General features: G+C 34.3%; 1 protein-coding gene across 1 annotated transcript in view; it reads right to left on the minus strand.

Moving 5' to 3' along the window:
- Window positions 1-20,707, minus strand: part of COL5A2 (collagen type V alpha 2 chain) — a 134,616-nt gene that overhangs the window by 65,259 nt on the left and 48,650 nt on the right. The window contains exon 2 of the mRNA XM_019740756.3: window positions 1,885-2,109. Coding sequence (XP_019596315.1) covers window positions 1,885-2,109 — 225 coding nt within the window. The remainder of the gene's footprint in view (window positions 1-1,884; window positions 2,110-20,707) is intronic.

Consider the following 20,707-nt stretch of genomic DNA (forward strand, 5'->3'; position numbering starts at 1 on the left):
CTAACTTATTTTTCTAATTGTTCAGGTACATTCAATAACGTTAAATTTTTGTTGTGTTAATGAATATCCATGTTCCATCTCTAAGCGTAGAGAGAATGCTTCTACTTTTAAACATTCTTTTGCTCTGATTTTCAAAAGACTCATTTTCCCTAAAGTTTAATAATTTTACTAAGGTAAGTCTATATTGAGTCTTCTGAGTCAACTTTTTCAGACATTTGCTTCTCCTTTTTAATACTGAAATTAAAGTTTAATGTTATTTCAGAAAAGTTCTCTTATATTATCATATGTATGATATATCATTATTTGTTCTACTCTACATTTATTTCTTCATTGAGGATTCTTTTTCAGGGCCATCCTTTACCTGTCTTCTATATGTATTATTTCCTTTCAAATCCTTTTTAATTTTTTTTCTCATTACTATTTTTTATGTCCCTCACTGTATCAATTCTCCTTGTGCTCCTTCCTATTTCATCTTAATTTCCCTATGATGATTTTGTTTTTCCTTCTACTTTTCTCCTTATCATTACCTTTTGTGTGTGTTTATGTGTATTTCTAATTTAATGTCTTCTTTCTCAGAGGCAATTACTTTATTAAGTTTTATTTAGTTTATAGTGAAATGTTTAGTCAGAATTTTTATCTGTTCTGTGGTAATATATTTATCGATGCATACTTCATCATGTAAATTTAGCTAAACTCTCCTACCTTTTTGTACTGTCTTACAGTATCAATGCTGTTGTCAACTCTTTTTTTATTATTTGTCTGGGAGTGAATTGGGCTTTCCTAAACCAGTTATTTGCAGGAGGTTGTGATTTTGCTGTGTTGTTTTCATTTTTGTTTCTGTTTTTCCACCATTGCCTCTCAATGTAGTATTTACTTATTCCTACAGGTTTAATTTGATTTCATTCCTTGGGGCTTCTTTGCAGATTGTATCTGCTTCAGGTAGCCTTTAGGTGTCTTGTTTTTCATTCTTTCCATTATGTCTTCCTTATTACATTGCTAAAAATTGAATTTAGGTACCTCCTCAAAACACGTTGTTACTACTGAATGATATATACCAGGAGAATTGTTAGATTACTGTCTAAAGTTTCCATGAATATACTGTTGAATACTTCATTATATTTATTATTATTTGCAATGGCATTTGGGAGACAAATAAAGCCTTGACACTGTCTTGATAATGATGCATACAAGCCTCTATTCGTGACTGCTAATAACCTGAAAGTTTAATATTAATCTTACCTTGTTCATTAAAACACATAAATTTGTTTCTCATATATGCAACTCTCTTTAACATATGTACTCAAACACATAGTCTGTATTAAACAAAAACACTTTTATCCAAAAAAAGTTTTAAAAACTAGTAATTTATATCATTGTTTTCTCCAGGAAATCCATTCCATTCTCTTTCTTAACCAACATTAATAGCATTCTGCATTTATGAGCTAATGGGATAGAGGGTGCTATAATATTAAATTACATTGTAAATAATTATTCCATTCCCAAAGGCAAAGTTGGCCCCAGGGAAGATATATGGGTTTTCTAGCTCTTCTCTTAGAACATTAATGAATTTCACAGAAAACCAGCAAATATCTTGGAGGCAACCAGCATGGATAGGGTAACAAATAACCATCTTAAGTGGTACAAGAAATTCTCAAATTAGACTTCACCACTCAAAATTCAGCCAAAAATTCCCGTTTTTTAAAAAGACAGGAAATCTTTGTCAGTAATGTTAGATAAAGTGAGTGAGCAAAATCATTAACCCCAAGAACCATTGAATAGTGGCCTAATTATTCTCTTCAGTTGCTAAATTCTGAGAGCAAAAACCACTGCAACTGTAAAGATGAGTCACTGGATCAATTCTGAGTTGGCTCTAAGCATTCTTACCAAAATTGGGATTGCCACCTCCAGTTGTGTGTGGACAAACGGGACAGCATTCCCCAGGGGGAGTAATAGGGTCGGCACATTCGAGCACATCCTGGCACTGGATCTTGTCACAAAGAATGGCTCCATTGTCACAGACACAGATCTGGCAAGGGGCAGGTTTCCAAATGTCCCTGTTTAAGTACATCTGACCATTCTGAGTGCAGGCTATTTCTTCACCATATCCTTCTAGAATAAAAAGAAAAAAAGAGAAAGAACGGAAGGTTAGAATATCTTTTGAGATTTCGCAATCTGGGAAATATTTAAGGTGAATCAACATGTGGGTTCTAAAAATTTCTGGGCTAAGCAGTAACCTCCCAAGGATGAAAAACACAGATGAACTTACTGAATTTAGTATTTACATACAAAGCAATATGTAATTCATGATAAAATGATTATAAAGTTTCCCCTAGTATTATAGGGGAAGGAAAGTGATCCAAAGTAGGTGTACTTAATCAGAGACACTTTCCCCAAAAGATTTCATTTTGGAAGGTATAAATAACCAAACATGAAAAAAAATCAGTAAAGAGGGATAAAAATAAACCATGTGAAAATGGAGAGAAAAATAATAGTTCTAAAAAGAATATATAATTTCAGTGTTTGGTGAATGCTTTGTTACTTTCAACTCACTAGAAACTTTAGATTAGTAAATCCCATAACAGAAGACATTATGTATTCATGAACCATGAAGAAAAACTGGGGAAAAAAAAGTGTATGGGTTTATTAAAATTAGTTTTAAAATAAGGTTAAAAAAAAGAATAATTATGTCCTATTTCATGGAATGGATTTACATTAGACATCCTAAACTAAAGGTGCTTACTAAACTGCAAAGAAAATGCAAAGCTAAACAGACACTGCATTAATTATTTTGGCATCAAAATTAATTAAGGAAAGCCATGACCAAAACAAATGGTAAGCTATAATGTAATATCTGCCAAATACTTTTCTATATTAAGATAAATAATGCCAATTTAGAAGATATATACATATATAGTAACAGCAATTCTATTATACATTTACTATAAAATAAACACATATATTACATTTATATGTTTTAAAATAAAACTATAGTATTTTAAAACATAATGTAGATCACCTCATCCTTGCTTAATTCCTTTAGGAGTTCCCCAACTACTGAAATTCCAAACTCCTCTTCAAAGCACAAAGGCTCTCCCTCCTAGTCCTTGCACAACTTGATCCCTTTGCCTGTTGTTACCTCTTTCTCTGATCTGGGGTTCCCACAGCTCACTATTTTGATTTAATTGTCACTTGCCCCCACAACTCTGTGAGTACCCCATAAAAGTAAGCTTCCTTAACCCAATTGATACACTTCCCAAAATTTTTAAAGAACTCATTTATTCATCTATCTAATCATTTATTTTTTATTATATGCAAGGTACTTAAACAGTTACTAAAATGTTAACAGACAGGGAAAAATCACTGTCCTCATAAAATTTATCACAATTAGTATCAATTTATTTATTTTTATTTGTGTATTTTCTTATCTCCTCCACCAGACAGTAAACTCCATGAAGGTAAGGACTAGGGTGTCTTGTTCAAGGTGGTATTTCTAAAGCTTGACTCCATACTTTGCATAGTACCAACATTCAACAGATACTTGTTCAATGGATGGATATGAATCAATGAATAAATGAACCTAAATTACGGTTCACTAACTTAATTGCACTGACATTACTTTGTACTTTACAAAAGTAGAGCTAAAAATTAGAAGATGTACTTGAAATTAGTTTATGAAAAATATTATCATCTGTCAATAATATACTCAAATCATAATACCGAACTACAAATGAAAATTATTTCAGTTTAGAATAAAGACATTAACCCAAATATCCATCTTCCTAGCTTCAGAAAGTTTTTTTTTGGATAAACTGCTCTATGGAATACTTTGTTGCATATATTTAGTCTTTCATCACAGATATTTGGCAAATGGGAAATTGTTTTCAGAGCATGATGACACATCCTTGTTTCTGTGCTATTCATAAGAAGAGCACAACATTTCTAATCTGTTTCATTTTCATTAAAATATGTTTATCGTAATACATAGATAATAAAACAAAGCTGGCTGTGTATACTATATACAGATCTTTATAGTGTTATTATGCTATAGGCATTTTAAACCAACAAGAAAACTGAATCGCCTGCTCTAATATGCTTTTTTTTCAGGACTATTTTGAAAAGAAAAAAATAGAAATTTGTATGTCAAATAAGCAGTGTGACTTTTAAATGAAAAATCACTTTGAAACAATATAGTTCCATGAAGAACATTTCCACTAAACACAACCTATATAGAAATGGGTTTTACATCCATAGTCCATTGAACAATTCCATTAAGTAAATAAGTTAAAAATAACTTTGTTCATTAAGTTTTATGATTGGGAAAAAATATCCAATCACAAGCACTAAATACCGGTATCACTGGCTGAAAATGAGATGCGTCCCAAGTTCAATTAGTTTGCTTCTCCCTTCCCACACCCTGGAAGGCAACAGTGTTCACACATATTTAGTAAGTGTTAAGTGAGTACGTGCCTACCACTGCATGTGCAAAATAATGAAAGTTTATGTGTTCTGTTCTCAAAAATATATATTATCATTGTGAAGTAGATTTCAAATGCACCAATAAAGCAATTAGATCTGTGGAAATAGAGACTATGAATAACAAACAAATAATAAATAAGATGACATGCAATAGTTATCAATGAAATATCATTAAAATGTGTATCATTAAAATGAGAGACTCTTCAAGGGTGAGTTATCCTGTTCTCTGCAGCTCCTTCAGGACTGGACACATTCTCGCAGTCCTGTGTTAACTCACAGGTCAGTTTCTCCCTGAAAGTTTAAGGAAGCATGACCTCAATCCAAGGGTCAAAGAAGAGGGCCACTGTATTACTTTCTTTAAATGACAATGTTAAAAGTTAGTTTTATGCTCTGAGTCATCACGGGTCCTTTTTCCATGCGAATTTATAATTAAATTTAAGATGACGTGGCAAGTTAGTTGGAATGCTTTTAAATGGCAAGGAGATGAAAAACCACATTCGCTGCTAACCTCTGCCTTTTCTTCCCCAGCAGAAGAATCCATGCACATCACAGAGGGCTCAAAAACCCAGTGAACTCTTATTGTTCGTTTCTGAATGAAAAACACGCACAAAGAAACACTGGGTAGAAAATATAGGGTGTCCTGCGGCTCTCAGGTTTGTACATGGTAGTTGTGCACCTTATGATTAGGTTGTTCCTACTGTTTTCTTCCTAGATGTTTATTTCAATGAAAAGAAAAGTAAAATAGAAAGCAAAATTGCAGCCAATTTGCAGCAAAGTTGTCATGACATAATTATTTTATGAAGGACATGTTATAAAAAATAACTAAACAGGAATTTTCATATGACATTCTGAGAGATTCAATACCGTCCTTCTGATTCCTTTACTCAAACCATAAAACTAACCCAAGCTGACGTTAACCTTTATCTAAGGTCTAGAACTTAAAAAAAAAAAAAAAAATACTGGTCTTATAGTGCGTGGGTAAACAAATATTTTGATAAAATCTGAAAAAGAATTGTAAAACTGCAGCATTGTGAGACCTGTATTTTTGCTATTTATGTTTCTTTAACTTTCCCAAAATTGAGGAGGACTGGTAGATATCTGATAGTATTGCCATTATTTTGTAATCTTCCATGGCGTAATAGCTTCCAAAATTTTATCTTTCAAGCTACAGGATTCTTTTAGCCTTACCAAATGTTCTAGCAAATTGAACCAATCCATTGTGAAGTCACTACAAATATCTTGGCACTGATATCTTAGAGAGAAGAGATGTATTTTTATTTGACCACATTTTATTTGACAGTGACTCAATTGTCCTGCATTTCTCAAATATCCTCATAGATTTCTCTTTTCATAAAGCTTATGTGCTTTTAAATTTGGTTCTGAGAATTCAATTCATAATCACTAGATGGCAGAACAAATCCATCATCTTAGTATAATAGACAATGAGAAACCCAGTCAGAACAGCTGCTTGACAATAATGGGCCTTTAGGTCTACATTTCTTTATGTAATTATACTTGTGCAAAAAAAAAGCCTGCATAGAAATGACCATATTGAAAACTTTGTCAAGACAAATGTGATCCTATTTGTATATTACATCATGGGGGTCTACCTAAAGAAGTTGAAAAATATATTAAATAAAAGTTCCTAAGCTTAGGTTAGACATTCCCTAAACATTAACTGAAGTTCTTCCTTGCAGAAATAAAATAGCATGCTCATTGTCACAACAATTTTAAGTCTCCTATTCAGACCAGTGTTTTTTCAGATCATTTTTCCCCACTGGACTATAGACACCTTGGAAGCCAGACATGTGTTCATCTCAGTAACCTTTACACTCAATGTCATATAATCAACCTTTAATACATATATTTGCTGAAGGGATGAATATGTGAGTAATGAGGGAAGGAAGAAACTAGTTCACTGATGCACTTATTTAAAAAATAGCACATGAAGCTCTCTTTCCTCCTTCCCTAAACTTCCCAGAGAAGATGTGCATTTAGGACACCTGTTTTAAATGAAAAGGAAATGGATCACTTGCTGGTTCTTGCCAAGTATGTCCCTGACATCTAGACTTCTGTGTGGCCAGAAAGGAAGATGTGTCAGTCACAGCAGCTCCTATCTTGGAACAATTTCAGCAAGTTAAGGCAGCCCTTCAGCCTTCTTGACCCGCTGGCCTCTGTCCTTTTGGGACTGTGAAGGTCTGGGCTAAGGGTATTTAAAATGTCTCTAACTAAAAGTTAAGGGCTAGACTTATGGCAACCTCCTAAAGGGAGCAGAGAATGCCTATGGGACAAGGGAGGAAGCAGCAAAGCAGCCCCACATGTTCCTCTGGACCAAACCACAGATGCTGCCTTTACCAATGCACAGCATAACCCAGGTGCTGGATTCAGATCCAGAGAGTCTTCCAAGGAAATCCCTCCCTTCCTTCTGTTATCACCATAAGGGAGAGACAAGGAGGTTAGAGTATTCACGTCTTCCTTTAGAGCCTTCTGAGTAAGTGAAAACGATTCCACATTCATCATTTCTCTTTCCTTATCTAACCCCCAACACTGAAAAAATGAGATACATATGAAGCCACTGGATGGCTGAGTGGGATCCGTTACATACTTTGACAATATTTCTCCATCTCAGCCTCAAGGTCTGTGAGTGGGTGGGTGAGAAGGTGAGGATGGAGCAGGCCTGTGGAATTTTACATCTTTTATTCCTCAACTCAACTATGGACTTTCGCTTTCCAGAGAGCCCTCCAAATCCCTTTTGAGGATAGTTATCCAAATTATTACTTTTTTGGTGCCCTACTACTCTCTTGTATTGCACCAACTGAACAAGAGTAGGCATTCAATGATTATTTGAGCTGAGTTAAATTTCTATTCTACTATGGACAATCACAGTTTACATTCTAAAGCAATATAATAATTACATTTGAAAACGTATCTTGAAATCTGAGAAAGTAAAAAGAAGACAACTCATACACAGTATTTCAGTGAAGCATACACATAAAATGAGATTAGATAAACTGTCTAGAAAGGTTTCTTCAATGCAACCATTAAACATTTCTCAATCCACGCACAAAGGCTTTTCAGTTAACTAGTAGAACTGCTGTTTTTGCTTTATTTAAAATGGAAAAGTTAGAAAGGAAAATTTCTCATATTAGGTACTACTTAAATTTCTTTCCATGTATCATTGGGAAACCTAAATGATTGCAGCCAAAATGTGAAACTAAAATGACACATAATGCACATGCAATGCTCATCTACAGTTTTGTCTGGAAAACCCACTTTCAGTCTGCTAATGCATTTGACATAGATTTTCTTTTCTCCAAACACATGGTTCAAACTATTGAATAGCTGTAAAAGCACTACAAAGGGGATCATGACTACCTTATATTGAATATTGCAAATCCTAGTCCTATTCTCAAATGTTAATCCTCAATGAGTAAATAAAGTAGAACGTGTGCTATGGAACATGTGTCTGCCTACCTAAATGCACAGTTTTGAACTGTTTTTGGATGAAGTTGGTCTATTTAATCTCTCCCCAGCATGCTACTGCCTGAAATAAAGAGGAGAACAAAAAATCTACCCAGCTATTTCTCTTTCAAATGAGTGACACCATGGCTTTTACGTAGTCTGGAGATAGATTAAGTAAGTAACATACTCTGAGCAATTTATAGAACCCAAATTCCAGATTTTCTTCATCTACCGTGTTTCCCTGAAAATAAGTCCGGGTCTTATATTAATTTTTGCTCCAAAAGACACATTAGGGCTTATGTTCAGGGATGTCATACTGAAAAATCATGCTAGGGCTTATTTTCCGGTTAGGTCTTATTTTCGGGGAGACACGGTACTTTAAGTCTTAGCTCAAATATCACCTTCTCCATGAAGCCTACTCTGACCACCTCAAAAAACTGAAAATTACCAAATACACGTACTTGTACACACATCCCCACACCCTTTTCACTCTCAATCAACCAATATATGCAATTTTTTCTTTTAATGTAGTACTTACCACTTAAAAACTTAATATATTATTGTATTTATTATGTTTATTGTCTCCCCATGATAAAATTATAGCATTATAAGGACAGATATAATTTATTCTGGGTTGTTCATTGATCTATCCTGATATCTTTGAGTAGTGTCAGGATCACAGTAGATGCTCAATAAATATTTGTTGAATTAATTTGTTCAATATTAGTTGTTTGTTTTAGCAGCTTTAGATGGTGGAGTTGTTTTATAATACTCTATAGTATATAAAAACGGAACCAATTGTAACAGTACTAAAGAAGAGTTCTAGACTATATATGGAAAATTATTTGCTTTGATCCTGTGGTTATTATATAATTTTTAGAAAGGCCTATGTTTTGCTGTTCTTTAAATATGGGCCATAACTATATAGATTTAAAATACCTGGCATTATGTTGCCACAATGTATTAATGTTATTTATTCCAGATAGTATATCCTAAAAAGAATATATATTTTTATTCATTTTAAATGAGTTATTTTTATATTATAAAACAACATTCAGTATGGTATACTCAGATGGGTATAAAATTAAATATTTACTATGATAAGACAGTTTTTAAAATCAATTCAACTTCATATCTTATGATTTCTTTGCAGCATCATTTTGCTTTCTTTTTCTATCTTCCCCAATGCGGAAGAATATTTAGGCCTCTAGGGAAAATACCAGCCTTGTAGTCAGTTTGAGCCTACTAATTCATTCTTTATTGACTTATTCTTTATTCACTGCCCTTGCCCTGACCAAGTTGAAATTTCTTTTACAATAAACTAAACACCTCGTGGTTCTTAATGGCTCTTTGATCTCATTCATTAACTACCAAAGATTCTAAAATATTTTGTGGTGTCTAAAGGGGACCTGAAGGGATTGAACTATGAGTTTTACCTGTGGAGTTCACTTCTGGAGGCTGGTGGGCATTACATACTGAAGGCATAATTTCTAAGTTTATCCACCTGGATATATTTAGAGACTTGAACTCATATCCATGACAACTGATTTTGTCCTGATCTACCTCGATTTAATTTATGTCTATTTTATAGCTATTATAAATTAGAAAGTGATTTCACTGAAGAAGAAATGAAAGTGGATTTTACCCTTCTTTCTGGCATTCCACAACAAATCACTTCCAGAGCATGTAATAGACTAAAAAACATTATTTCAGAATTGAAATCCATTTCTTTATCTTCATGTTCAGCTTAGCGTCTATAATACACATTCGTGATTGTATAGAAGTTATCTTATTCATTGTTGTTTTAAGATCAAGCCTCAATATGCACAGAATCTCAACATCAGACAAATGCCACAATAATATTCAGGGGGAAAAAGAAGCTGCTGCCTTTACTGGGAAGTTATATTAATAACTTTCTAGATGCATAGCAAAGCTGTTCACCGGGAAATTTCTGTGCTTGTAGGGAGAACAATAGACAAGAAAAGCAAAGATAGAAGCAGGAGGAAGATAAGGGGAAGGGGGAGGAAGAAGAAAAGGGAAGGGGAAGAAAGCTGAGAAGGCCAACAACCAAGACCATCATTTTCATCTCCCACACACCTTTACTGACTCAAGAAGGAAGATTTGCTAATTTCTTTAGCAAAATACAGAACTAAACTAGGGATATTTCATTATCATTTGGATGGGCAAGAAAAATACAAAAAACTAAACCTAAGATTTTTGACCTGTAAATTCTTGTGCTTCTGAGAAATTTTCCTTAATAAGTATATGAATGGAGGTCAAAAGAAAAAACAAAAAAACTCTACATAGAGGAAATGTGAATATAGATAAGCATTACTAGAATTTCAAAATCTTTCAATTATTAATAATTATTCAATATTATTCCTTTCGGTTTTGCTTAAATTCTGAATTTTATCCTTACTGTTTAATTAATATTTTAATTTCTTAAAACATGACGATAATGAAGAAAATATCTATAAAGAAAGAGAACACTCGTTATGTCCTTAAAATATCTGTGGGAAGGTTAAGCGTTTTCAAAAATTTCAAATTATTTGTTCAATCCCAAGTAGGTATGGAACTCTCATTTTGTGCTAAACACAACAGTTAGCAGGTGTTGAGATCAGAGGAGACAAATGTAGAACATTCTTTGTTAAACTGTGGAGTGTAAAATTTAGATTGAACAAAAAACAGATTAACTGGGTTGTTTGCTTTAGAAAAGGAAAAGTGTGCCTCAGTTTCTCTACTTATGTTAATAAGTGGGACTTTGCTTTTAGGCAAAATGAAATATTCTAGGATACCACAAATAAATTTTCCTTAAATTGCTGCTGAAAGTTAATCCAAATAAATTAGCCAATCTGGCAAGAGGAATGGAGGCATTATTTAATCCGTTTAGTCAATATTTATTTATCCAGCAAATTTTATTGAATACTTGTCTAGTACAAGAGCATATTTTGGATCATGGAATGAGACATTTGGAGTCCAGCTTCCTTGCCAAAAACAATCAAAATATACAGAAGCTGCAGCAGGTAATGAAACTTTCTTGTAGGAGAAAAAACAAGTTTGCACATATATGTAGTTCATTCTGGAAAATTTGCATAGACTGAAATTTTATAAACTCAATTGTATTTTCTCATTAACCTATAGAGTCCTGGGCCCTTTTGAATTATTGGTACTTATCCTGGAAATCTTCTTCTGTTTTGAGAGGTCTTTGCCTAGGACTATTTATTTTAATGAACATGAATGAATTCTCAGGAAAATCAATTTGAGGGTTTTCTAGAATCCCACATAAAAACAACCTTCAATCACTGGGGGGGGGGGGGGGGACAGGAGGGAGTTATGTTTATAAAGACAACTTCAAATAAGCTAGACGTGAAAGAAATACAGAATTTTGATGGTATTAAGTCAAAAGTAGACTGATCACCTATTTGACTGCCCTTCAGCGACCTGTTTGGTAATAAAACGTATTTCAAACACTAGGGCAGCATGACGACTTATCAGTGGGAGAGTAGAAAGCCACAAACACACACCATCCAGTGAGCCCCCACAGTACAGCAGCCATACAGCTAATGAATGCCTTAGTTTCAAGATCCCTGTGTGGGTTTCAGGATTCCTTGGATGTTTTCTTGTTCTAATATCTTTGTCATTAAGAATGGTTTCAAATTATAAAGTAAATGTACAAATTATAAAGTAAATATAAAGCAAACATCAAAATAACATAATGTATGCTTTTTTATAATATAATTTGTTTATTAATGTCCATTTATTTTCTGCTACTTTGCCAAGCATTGGGAATACAGAGAAGGTAATGAATTCCTCCCTGATCTTAAGAAACTCACAGACTCGTTAAAGAACCAATCCAGCAATAGACTAATACAGCACAGTTTTTTAAGTATAAAACTAGAGGCAGGGGTGGCTGGTTAGCTCAGTTGGTTAGAGTATGGTTTTAATAACATCAAGATTGCCGGTTCTATCCCTGCATGGGCCACTGTGAGCTGCGTCCTCCTTAAAAAAAAGAAAACCTAGATGCAAACCAGGTTGTTGTGGGAATACTTAAGAAGCACACTTCGCCTAGGCTGGAGAAGTTTATGTAAAAGTCAAAAGAGTTCTGTGATTCAAGTTCTGTAATTTCCTTATTTCCTTTTCTTTAATTTAATACTTTTTTAGTTTCTTTTACGTGAAAAAGCTAAGATCCAAAGTGGTTTCTTCCAAAAATTCTTCTCCAAGTTGTATAATATTGTCACTCCTGGCTCATTGCTGGTAACTGGCAATGGACTCCTTCTCTCTGCCAACTGGCCAGAATGGATCTGAAGGAGCATGGGTACTTCCTCTCACTCATTACTTCCTATTTTCCTTTCTTTGCCATCTTTTCTCTTGCCTGAGAGTGAAACAACAACACTCCTGTTTCTACACCTCCTGGTGCTTCCATAGGTAGGTGCCTTAGAGGGGAGGAGGGGTGCCAAGCAACAGTGCAGAAGCCAGGACTCTGGCACACACCAACATGGGAGGAATCAGTTGCCTCCCATGACTAAGTCTGGCAACATTGTGAAGAGTTATAAGTGAGTTTTTCCAGGTCCAATTCCACAACCATTTGGAAATTCAGCAAAGTCAAATTTAAATACCATTTTTCAAATTTAGATACACAATTCCAGATCATACTGCCTTGACATTTTAGGAAGTCAAAAATAGTTGTATTGTATAATGTCTAGTTTGAAAGACAATGAGTGTTGTCCATGGATGCTACTTTATCATTTAGAACACAGTGCGAAAGAAGGTATCAAGTATTCATGCTAGAAGTTCACTTATTTTATATTTAGCAAATCAATTCATTTCCACTTTCATAAATTACTGAAATATTTATCAAGAGTCTGCTCTATGTTTGACTACATCCCGTGCCAGAGAGATACAAAAGTAAAAAACAAACAAGCTACTCCAGAAGAGCTTTTAATTGAGGAAATAAGAACATAAGTTTACAAAATCATGCTTTTAACAAATATTCACTAAGGACTATCTAAATATAAAGTATCTTCTATCCAGTTCATTCTCCAATGACCACAATTAGTCAAGGTAGCAAATGGCTTAAGTAAGTTGCTATGTTTGAGGAATTATGCATAAAAAATCAGGACAGATGGGATCACTGTGAGCTGAACTTATCTGAGGACGGGTGAATAGAAGTGAGTTCTAAAGTAGGCCTTGAAAAATGCAAGATATTTGAGACAGTGGAGGCATGGAAGACAGCCTGGGAAGGGAGTAGGAACCACCTACCTAACAGAGGCATGCAGAGAAAGGCAAACATATCTTATCAGGAGAGAACGGTTCAATTTATTACAGAAAAGCATGTGATGTGAATTCTTGGTAAGAGTGATGCTTCTTCCTCTAGCAGGTTTTCCTGACTTGCCCCTTTCCCATATATAATTTGGTCACCTTTGCTATGCTCTGTTCTCACCTTGTCCATTCACCTAGCAAAGTACCTGCAATAGTTTATAAAACTAACTTGTTTGTTTACATGTAAACTATACCAGGCTATACATTTCTTGAGGGTGAAAAACATTTAATTTCTCTCTGTATTGTGATTGGAAAATAGTGCCTGACACGTAGAAGCTGTCCAATAAATGTTTGTTCAATAAATGAATAAATAAGAGAATGTATAAGTAGCTTTAAGGAATATTAATCTAACAACAGAACTGAAAATGAATTGGAAGCAGATGAGACTTAAGGCCACTGGTTAAAAATGTTATACTGTGGTTAGGAGAAATAGTTGTTCTAAGAATGAAGAAAGCGGAGTAAATCCATGAGACAACAGATAGAAAATATGCATGGTTTGATTAACTATGGATGGGATAAGGTATTAGAACAATTAAAAAATAACTTCCAAGGTTCAGGAATGAATGGAGAAAGTAACATTTATTGATATGGTTCGGGGTTGGATTGTTTCCCCCAAAAAGATATGTTGACCTTATTTGGAATTAAGTCCTTTGAAGATGTAATTACCTAAGATGAGGTCATACTAGAGTAGGGTGGGCCTTAATCCAATATGACTGGTGTCCTTGCAAAGAGAAGAGAAGACATGAAGAGACAGAGACACATGTGATGGAGGCCGAGACTGAAGTGCTGCAGCTGCAAACTAAGGAAAGTCTAGGACCGCTGGCGACCACAGAAGCTAGGAAAAGGCCAGAAAGGATTCTCCCTACAGGTTTCAGAGAGCATGGCCCTGCCAATAAGTTGAGTTTGGACTGCTAGTGTCCAGAATTGGGAGACAATACATTTCTGTTTGAAGCCACTCAGTTTGTAATACTTTGTGACACAGCAGCCCTAGATAACTAATACAGATATTTACAGTATAGGAGATGGGTCTAGACGCTGAATGAAACAGAAGTCTGTAAAGATAAATAAATTTGATTGAAAAAAATTCTAAATCCTATTTAAGGCATATTGGGATATTAAGTATAAATATTAATAGCTACTGTTTATTGTGTTGTAAGAGCTGTGTTAAGTGCCTTATGAAAATTTTATACTTAATCCTTACAAGCACCCTGGTAGAGGCTTACAGTTGATGGAGACCACAAAGTTACTGAGTGGCAAAGTCAATATTTGAACAACCACACACACATTCTTAACTACTACATTCTAAGTTAGACAACTGGATTGCTACTTTAGAGAGAGAATACAGGGAAGACAATTTGTATAAATAAAATTTAAAATTCACACTCTAAACGTAAATTTTGAATAGAGAGTAATAAACAGACAGCCCCTAGGAAGGATGAAAAGCAACAGGAGTCTAGATTAACTTAAAAGGAAAAAAAAAAGAGTAAAGCATGTTGTACCTTAGAGATAAGAAACAGGGAGATTACAATGGGATTTTGAAAAAATGGATTTGTTATCAAAGGGAGGCAAGCAAAAAATACGAAGAATGTGAACTCCGTTCTTGCTTTCTATTCAGCTCCAAACTCTACATGGTCAGTATTTCATTTCCTGATGGTATGCCTGTGTTTCCACCAAACGTTGCCATCCTAATATCCTGTGAAATTTCCCCTAGCTTTCCTGAGGTTTCACAGGATATTGATGGAGAAAAAGTATCTCCATGACACCAATAAGCCTTCAGGAATTTTGATGAGTAAAGATAGTAAATGATTGCATACCAACTATCATTCAGTTCTCTTTTGGATTGGTTTATAGAGCACAGGAAATGAAATTTTCCCACAGAAAGTTCTGCTTACATTATATAAATGTGCAAACAATATACTGTATTCTATCTACTTTATTTAAACTAAAGAGGTGATCCTGGAAAAGCCATTAGAGAAAAAGCCAATAAAATTCAGCATTGAAAAATACTATTTAAAGATAACCATCAACCACCTTCTTTTTAAGTTACATCTTATTCAGGTCTTCATTTCCTTTCATTTTTCTGAAGTCTGAACTAGTCTTTACAAAAGTTCTTAACTGTGTTTTTTTTCTATTCTTTTTTCTAATCTTCTGTTAAGAGTTCTGAAAATAAAAATTTCCTCCAAGGACCAAGCTACAGCTTCAATTTTTTTCCTGTTTGGTAACCATCAGTTCAGCGGCAATCAATTTGACTAGCAATAACCATTAGAAATAAAAAGAAATAATAGAATAAGTATGATTGCTCATTTTGTTTCATACTAAAAGAGGGCATATGATCTAATAAAAAAATTTATATTTATAAATTTAATTATTTTAAATTTGCATATTTATTTAATGAAAAATAATTGTGTGAATCTGCATATTCTTATGATGTTAATGGAAAACAATGGTTAAGAGTTATTTAATGGAACATTATTGGCTAAATATTAAGTATAAAGGCTGATGGGATTTACCATGAGCTCAGCCAAACTTTTCATGACTGAAACATATTAGCAAGTGAGATGATCATGTTGGTTGGATCCAAAAAAGAAACTTAAAGTACATATGTCTCCACCGGTAGAAATTTCCCTGGAGTTGTAGAGATTCAACCATAGAGAGACAGGCCATGCATAGCATCTGAATTGCTAAATAGAACAGTAGATTTAGAGGTATTATTTCATGCCCATCTTCATTTACCAATGACTTCTCTGGGAGTTAGGAATTCTAAAGCATATACAAAATCATTCTCCATATCTACATTAAATGGCATGTATAGAATTCATATATTCAATATTATTCTACTTCATCTAATACAATTAGGGGAAGTGTTTTTTTTGTTTTGTTTTGTTTTTTATTCCTTACAGACCACCAGGCTTTGGATTCCTTTAATTGTCTATAGAGTGAGTAAAGAGTTTACCCAGAACTTACAGGACTATGACATACACTGAAAACCTTCTCCCAGCCATGACTGTGCTATTGTATGTCAGCCCACGTATGATAAATTACAAACTCCACTATTTAGAGTGTTCTAAAGATGTCAGAAACTTGAAAAAGTGATTCTTAAATAGGAACTAGATTGTATTTAACATTATTTGGGATTAATTTAGCTTTATAATTATTCAGTTTGTCGATCTTAAGAGTAAAATAATTTAAAATATTAGTAAAGGGGGGGAAAAGGCAAACAAGACACTAAGGTAGCAACAAGTGTATTATCTAACAGTCGGTATGTGTGGATTCTTTACAATGGGAATATTTTGTGTGGTGGAGAGACAATGGCAAATTTCCCTCAGTTATGATTACTAATACTAAATTGATAATTCCTATTTTTAAAGTATGCTAATACTTAAGTGTTTTATTATCAAAAGAAAGTCTTTCTCTTCCCTAATATTTAAAAAAAATTATAAAATTTTATTTCTTTTCATGTTGTTAAACAAGGGTGGATTTTAAGAAAAGTGATATGGCACTTAGGGTACATCAAGTGGAACATTCCGCAGAATTTCTTAGGAAGAAAAGGAAATCAGCTCTTTGGCAATTATACTAAAATGTCAAAAAGTCCTAAGACTCAGGAAGAATAAGCTATGTTTCCTAGTAATACATGCAAATAAAATACAGATGCTTCTCGACTTACCGTGGGTGATGTCCCCAGAAACACATCATAAGTTGGAATTACCTTAAGTCGAAAAATGCATTTAATACGCTTAACCAACCGAACTCATAGCTTAGTGTAGGGTACCTTAAATATGTTCAGGACACAATAATCATGTCCAAAAAGCGCTGGCAAGACAGCCAGTACAGTGGAGAGTGTTATTTCCCCTCAGGATTGCAGGGTTGACTGGAAGCTGGGGCTCGCACCCAGTATCATGAGAGAATATCATACTGCATATCACTAGCACGGGAAAAGAACAATGCATATCCCTTTTGTAACATGGTCAAGTTGAAGAATCATAAGTCGAACCAGGTAAGTCAGGGACTGTCTGTAATGTAAATCAAATCTAAATTCCCCTACAGAGGTAGCATTGTAATCACAATTTTTAAAAATGCATTCCAAACCAAAGGTCTAACAATAGCAATAACAAAAATGACCATATTCAATAAAATGAAATATATATAACCCAGTGTGCCATGTAGGGCCTTGAAAAGGTCTTGGCAGGGTGAAGGAACAATTTGAGGTCTCTAAAGAAATATCCACAGAAATAATCCAAGAAATGCTAAGGTCATGAGCAAAGAAATATGCTCTTTATCATCCAACAAATACGGAGTTGAGTGCCTACTACATTCCATTTCTCCACTAGGTGTTAGAGCTAAGTAAAAAAAAAGATACCATTCTAATTTCAAGTAGTTGTAGCCCAATGAGGAAGATTATCATGCAATTGAAGTACATAATGATTAGTTCCCGGAGAATAGATACAGGCTGCTAAGGGAGGACACACAACCATTGTTGAAGGCATTGTGTAGGAGGAATATGTTAGTCTGTCTGGTGGAAGAGGTATGTCATCTTGGAATTAAGAACGAAGCAGAATTTATCCAGGAGCTACATGTAATTTACTATGGTTAGGAGAGAGGGAAAGAAAAGAGAAAGAAGAGGAAAGAGAAATTGAGTGGTGCAGTAAAGGGACAAGGCTGGAAGAAATGACAGCATCAGGGGTTGGGATGCACTCCAGGCCTCTTTCACGCACTCCACCTTCAGGGTTAGGTAGGGCTCCCCCAACTCCAATCAAGAGAATGAGGAATGGGAAATGAGAGGGAAAAGTTTTAGATAATGCCTTTTAGACGTATTTTGACTGTTAATCTATTCATTTGTAACCCCTAAAAGGCAAAGTGATGCAAGGCAAATGGAAATAAAGGGGTGGTAGCACCCTAGCTCTTTGTTTTATTTTGCTTTTTTAACTCTGGCCCTGAAAATTACTTGCTATAAAACCTTTGGCAAATAACAACTTTTTTGATCTTCAAATTTTTCATCTGAAAAATAGGGGAAATATGCTGCCCCCAGACAAGGCTGTTTTCAGAATCAAATAGATGTGAAAGTGCTTTGAAACAACATGTGTCATTCAAACAAAATATTTGATTATTATTTAGCACAAATGTTCCCAGACTTCGCTTGTGTGCCTCAACCCCATTTACATGTCTATCAAACACAAATTCATGCTCAAGAACTCTCTCCCCCTTATGGTGTCCTATGAGAATCTAGAGTAAGGTGAGGGAGGAGAGAGAAATCATGCATTAAATTATATTGGCAAAAACCATTTGTATAGGGCTATGATCACAGTGGAAGGATCCTGTTTCTCCCACAAAACACTCTGAGGTCAAGTATTTAACAATCAGCTTCTGATCTGTGCACTCAGATTTCAAGAACAACACTGATAAGACATTGGGAAAAAGGGAAAGGTGATTTTTGTAGGGCAAGAGGAATTTTTCCAAGTTAGCATACAATACTGGACAAGCCATTGTAGCAATTAGTTGGGCCTGTCAATGTCATAATACCTGAGCTACCTGCCCACAGCGATACACCTGTGTTTAATATAATCACAGTTCACAGTCGGAAGTTTTTAAGGATAATTATATGGGACCTTGACAAGAGGTTTCTTAAGCCCTGGCATGACATGACCATATTCTATAATCTTTCAGTTCTTCCTTCATTCAAAGATTTCACCCCAAATCAGTCCCATATAAATTATATGTGTTTTGTGACTTTAATTGCTGTGCATCTCTCAAATGGAAGGGTTTCTTTTTATTTATTATTTTTTTTAATTTTAGCTTTAATTTTGTTTTAAGTTGGTTCTTCTCAAATTTGGCTTTCCATCATCACCACTCAAAGAATTTTTCTTTTTAAATATCAATTCATAGACCCTACCTTTTGTCATTCTTATTTTATTTTGCAACTGGAAATCTGTATTTTTTAAAAGCTTCATTAGTATGATGACACCAGATTCGGGAATAACTACTGTAGTCATCAGAATAGCACTTCTAATGATACACGACTTTCTTTAAATGGAAGAAACAAAAACTATTGTTCCTTAGTGTGATCATGCCCATATGTAGCTTTTCCTTCCTTATGTCCAGTTGTTAAAGAAGAACATATTTTTTGTTCCTTCCTTATAACAACAGAGATAAAAGCTAAATGGTAATCTTCCCTCCATTGGAAAATTTACCACTAACTACCACTCAAACCTGAAATCTCACTAGATAGTCATCTTTTTAACGGTGTAAACATCCTTAAATTAAAATCACTTTAATTATTGACCCAAAGGTATTTTAGTAATAAATCTCCCTGAGAAACTGTCAAATTTAAATCAGTACAGTGAGATTCTGGTATGAATATAAGAAGTTGCAAAGCTCCCCCAGAATCCATTTGTGACTTTATGGTCCACTAATGAGTTGTATCACTGAGTAGAATTCACAGACCAAAACAAGAAATCTCAAGAAAAATATTTCACAGGGAGAATTTAACAAGAAAAAACAACAACTACCTTATAGAAAACAGATGGCTAGCATTACTAAAGCTGGGCGGCTGTCAGCTGTGTCCTCAGCTTGTTATTTGTGCTTTTATAAATTGGCAGGAAAAATCCCTTACATTTTACCTACGGTGCCAAGCCCATAGATAATTTGCTTTAAAAATCTGAAAATTCATATTTTAAATGTGACACATATAAAATGATTATACAATGACTTTTTAGTCCCTTTTGTTTTGAGAGATGATTCTGAAACCTTCCTTAAATATGCAAGGATAAAGAGAAAATGGTGTGAATAAAAAAACAGTTTATGTGTCAAACATTATTTTTGTTTTCGTCTTTTAAAAACTTCCTTCTCTCTTTTACATGAAAAAACTACTAGGTGATGTTAATTTTTCATAAATTACCTATTTAATCTCAAAATGGACAAATTATGGTACGTGACCTAAGTAATTATTTTCAAGTTAGGAATCAAAGCATGATTTAACTGTATCATGTGCATTTATTCAAAGTTCATTTATGCTAAGACTTAAGGGAAGAGGTTGAACTATAATTTAGCCATTTATTACATAAACATATTATGTAGCTACATTATAGAAGATAGTATACTGGGAGGCTTATAGTCAAGTTCATGCCCCATGAATGAGTTAGCTGTTTTAAATTGTGCTTGCTAGTGATTCTGTCTATAGCAGTTACGAATTTTATGACCATAACTGACCTTGAAGCAAAGGAAAATGAAATGACCAGTTAACTAAAGTATGATGTCTGTACTGTGATGTTCTAGAGATCATTCTGGCCACAGAATTAAAAAATACTTTTCCCACCTTCTATTCCTTCAGTCCAACTTGACAAAAATGCATTTTCTGTCTTCTCTGTGCCAGACACTTCTCTGGACATTGGTGACAGAATGATAGACAACACATTCCTGAATACTTTTACTTATGAAAAAGAATTCTCACCTGGTT

Source organism: Rhinolophus sinicus, chromosome 17, assembly GCF_057876585.1.
Source record: "Rhinolophus sinicus isolate RSI-liver-muscle chromosome 17, RSI-T2T, whole genome shotgun sequence".
NCBI lineage: Eukaryota > Metazoa > Chordata > Mammalia > Chiroptera > Rhinolophidae > Rhinolophus > Rhinolophus sinicus.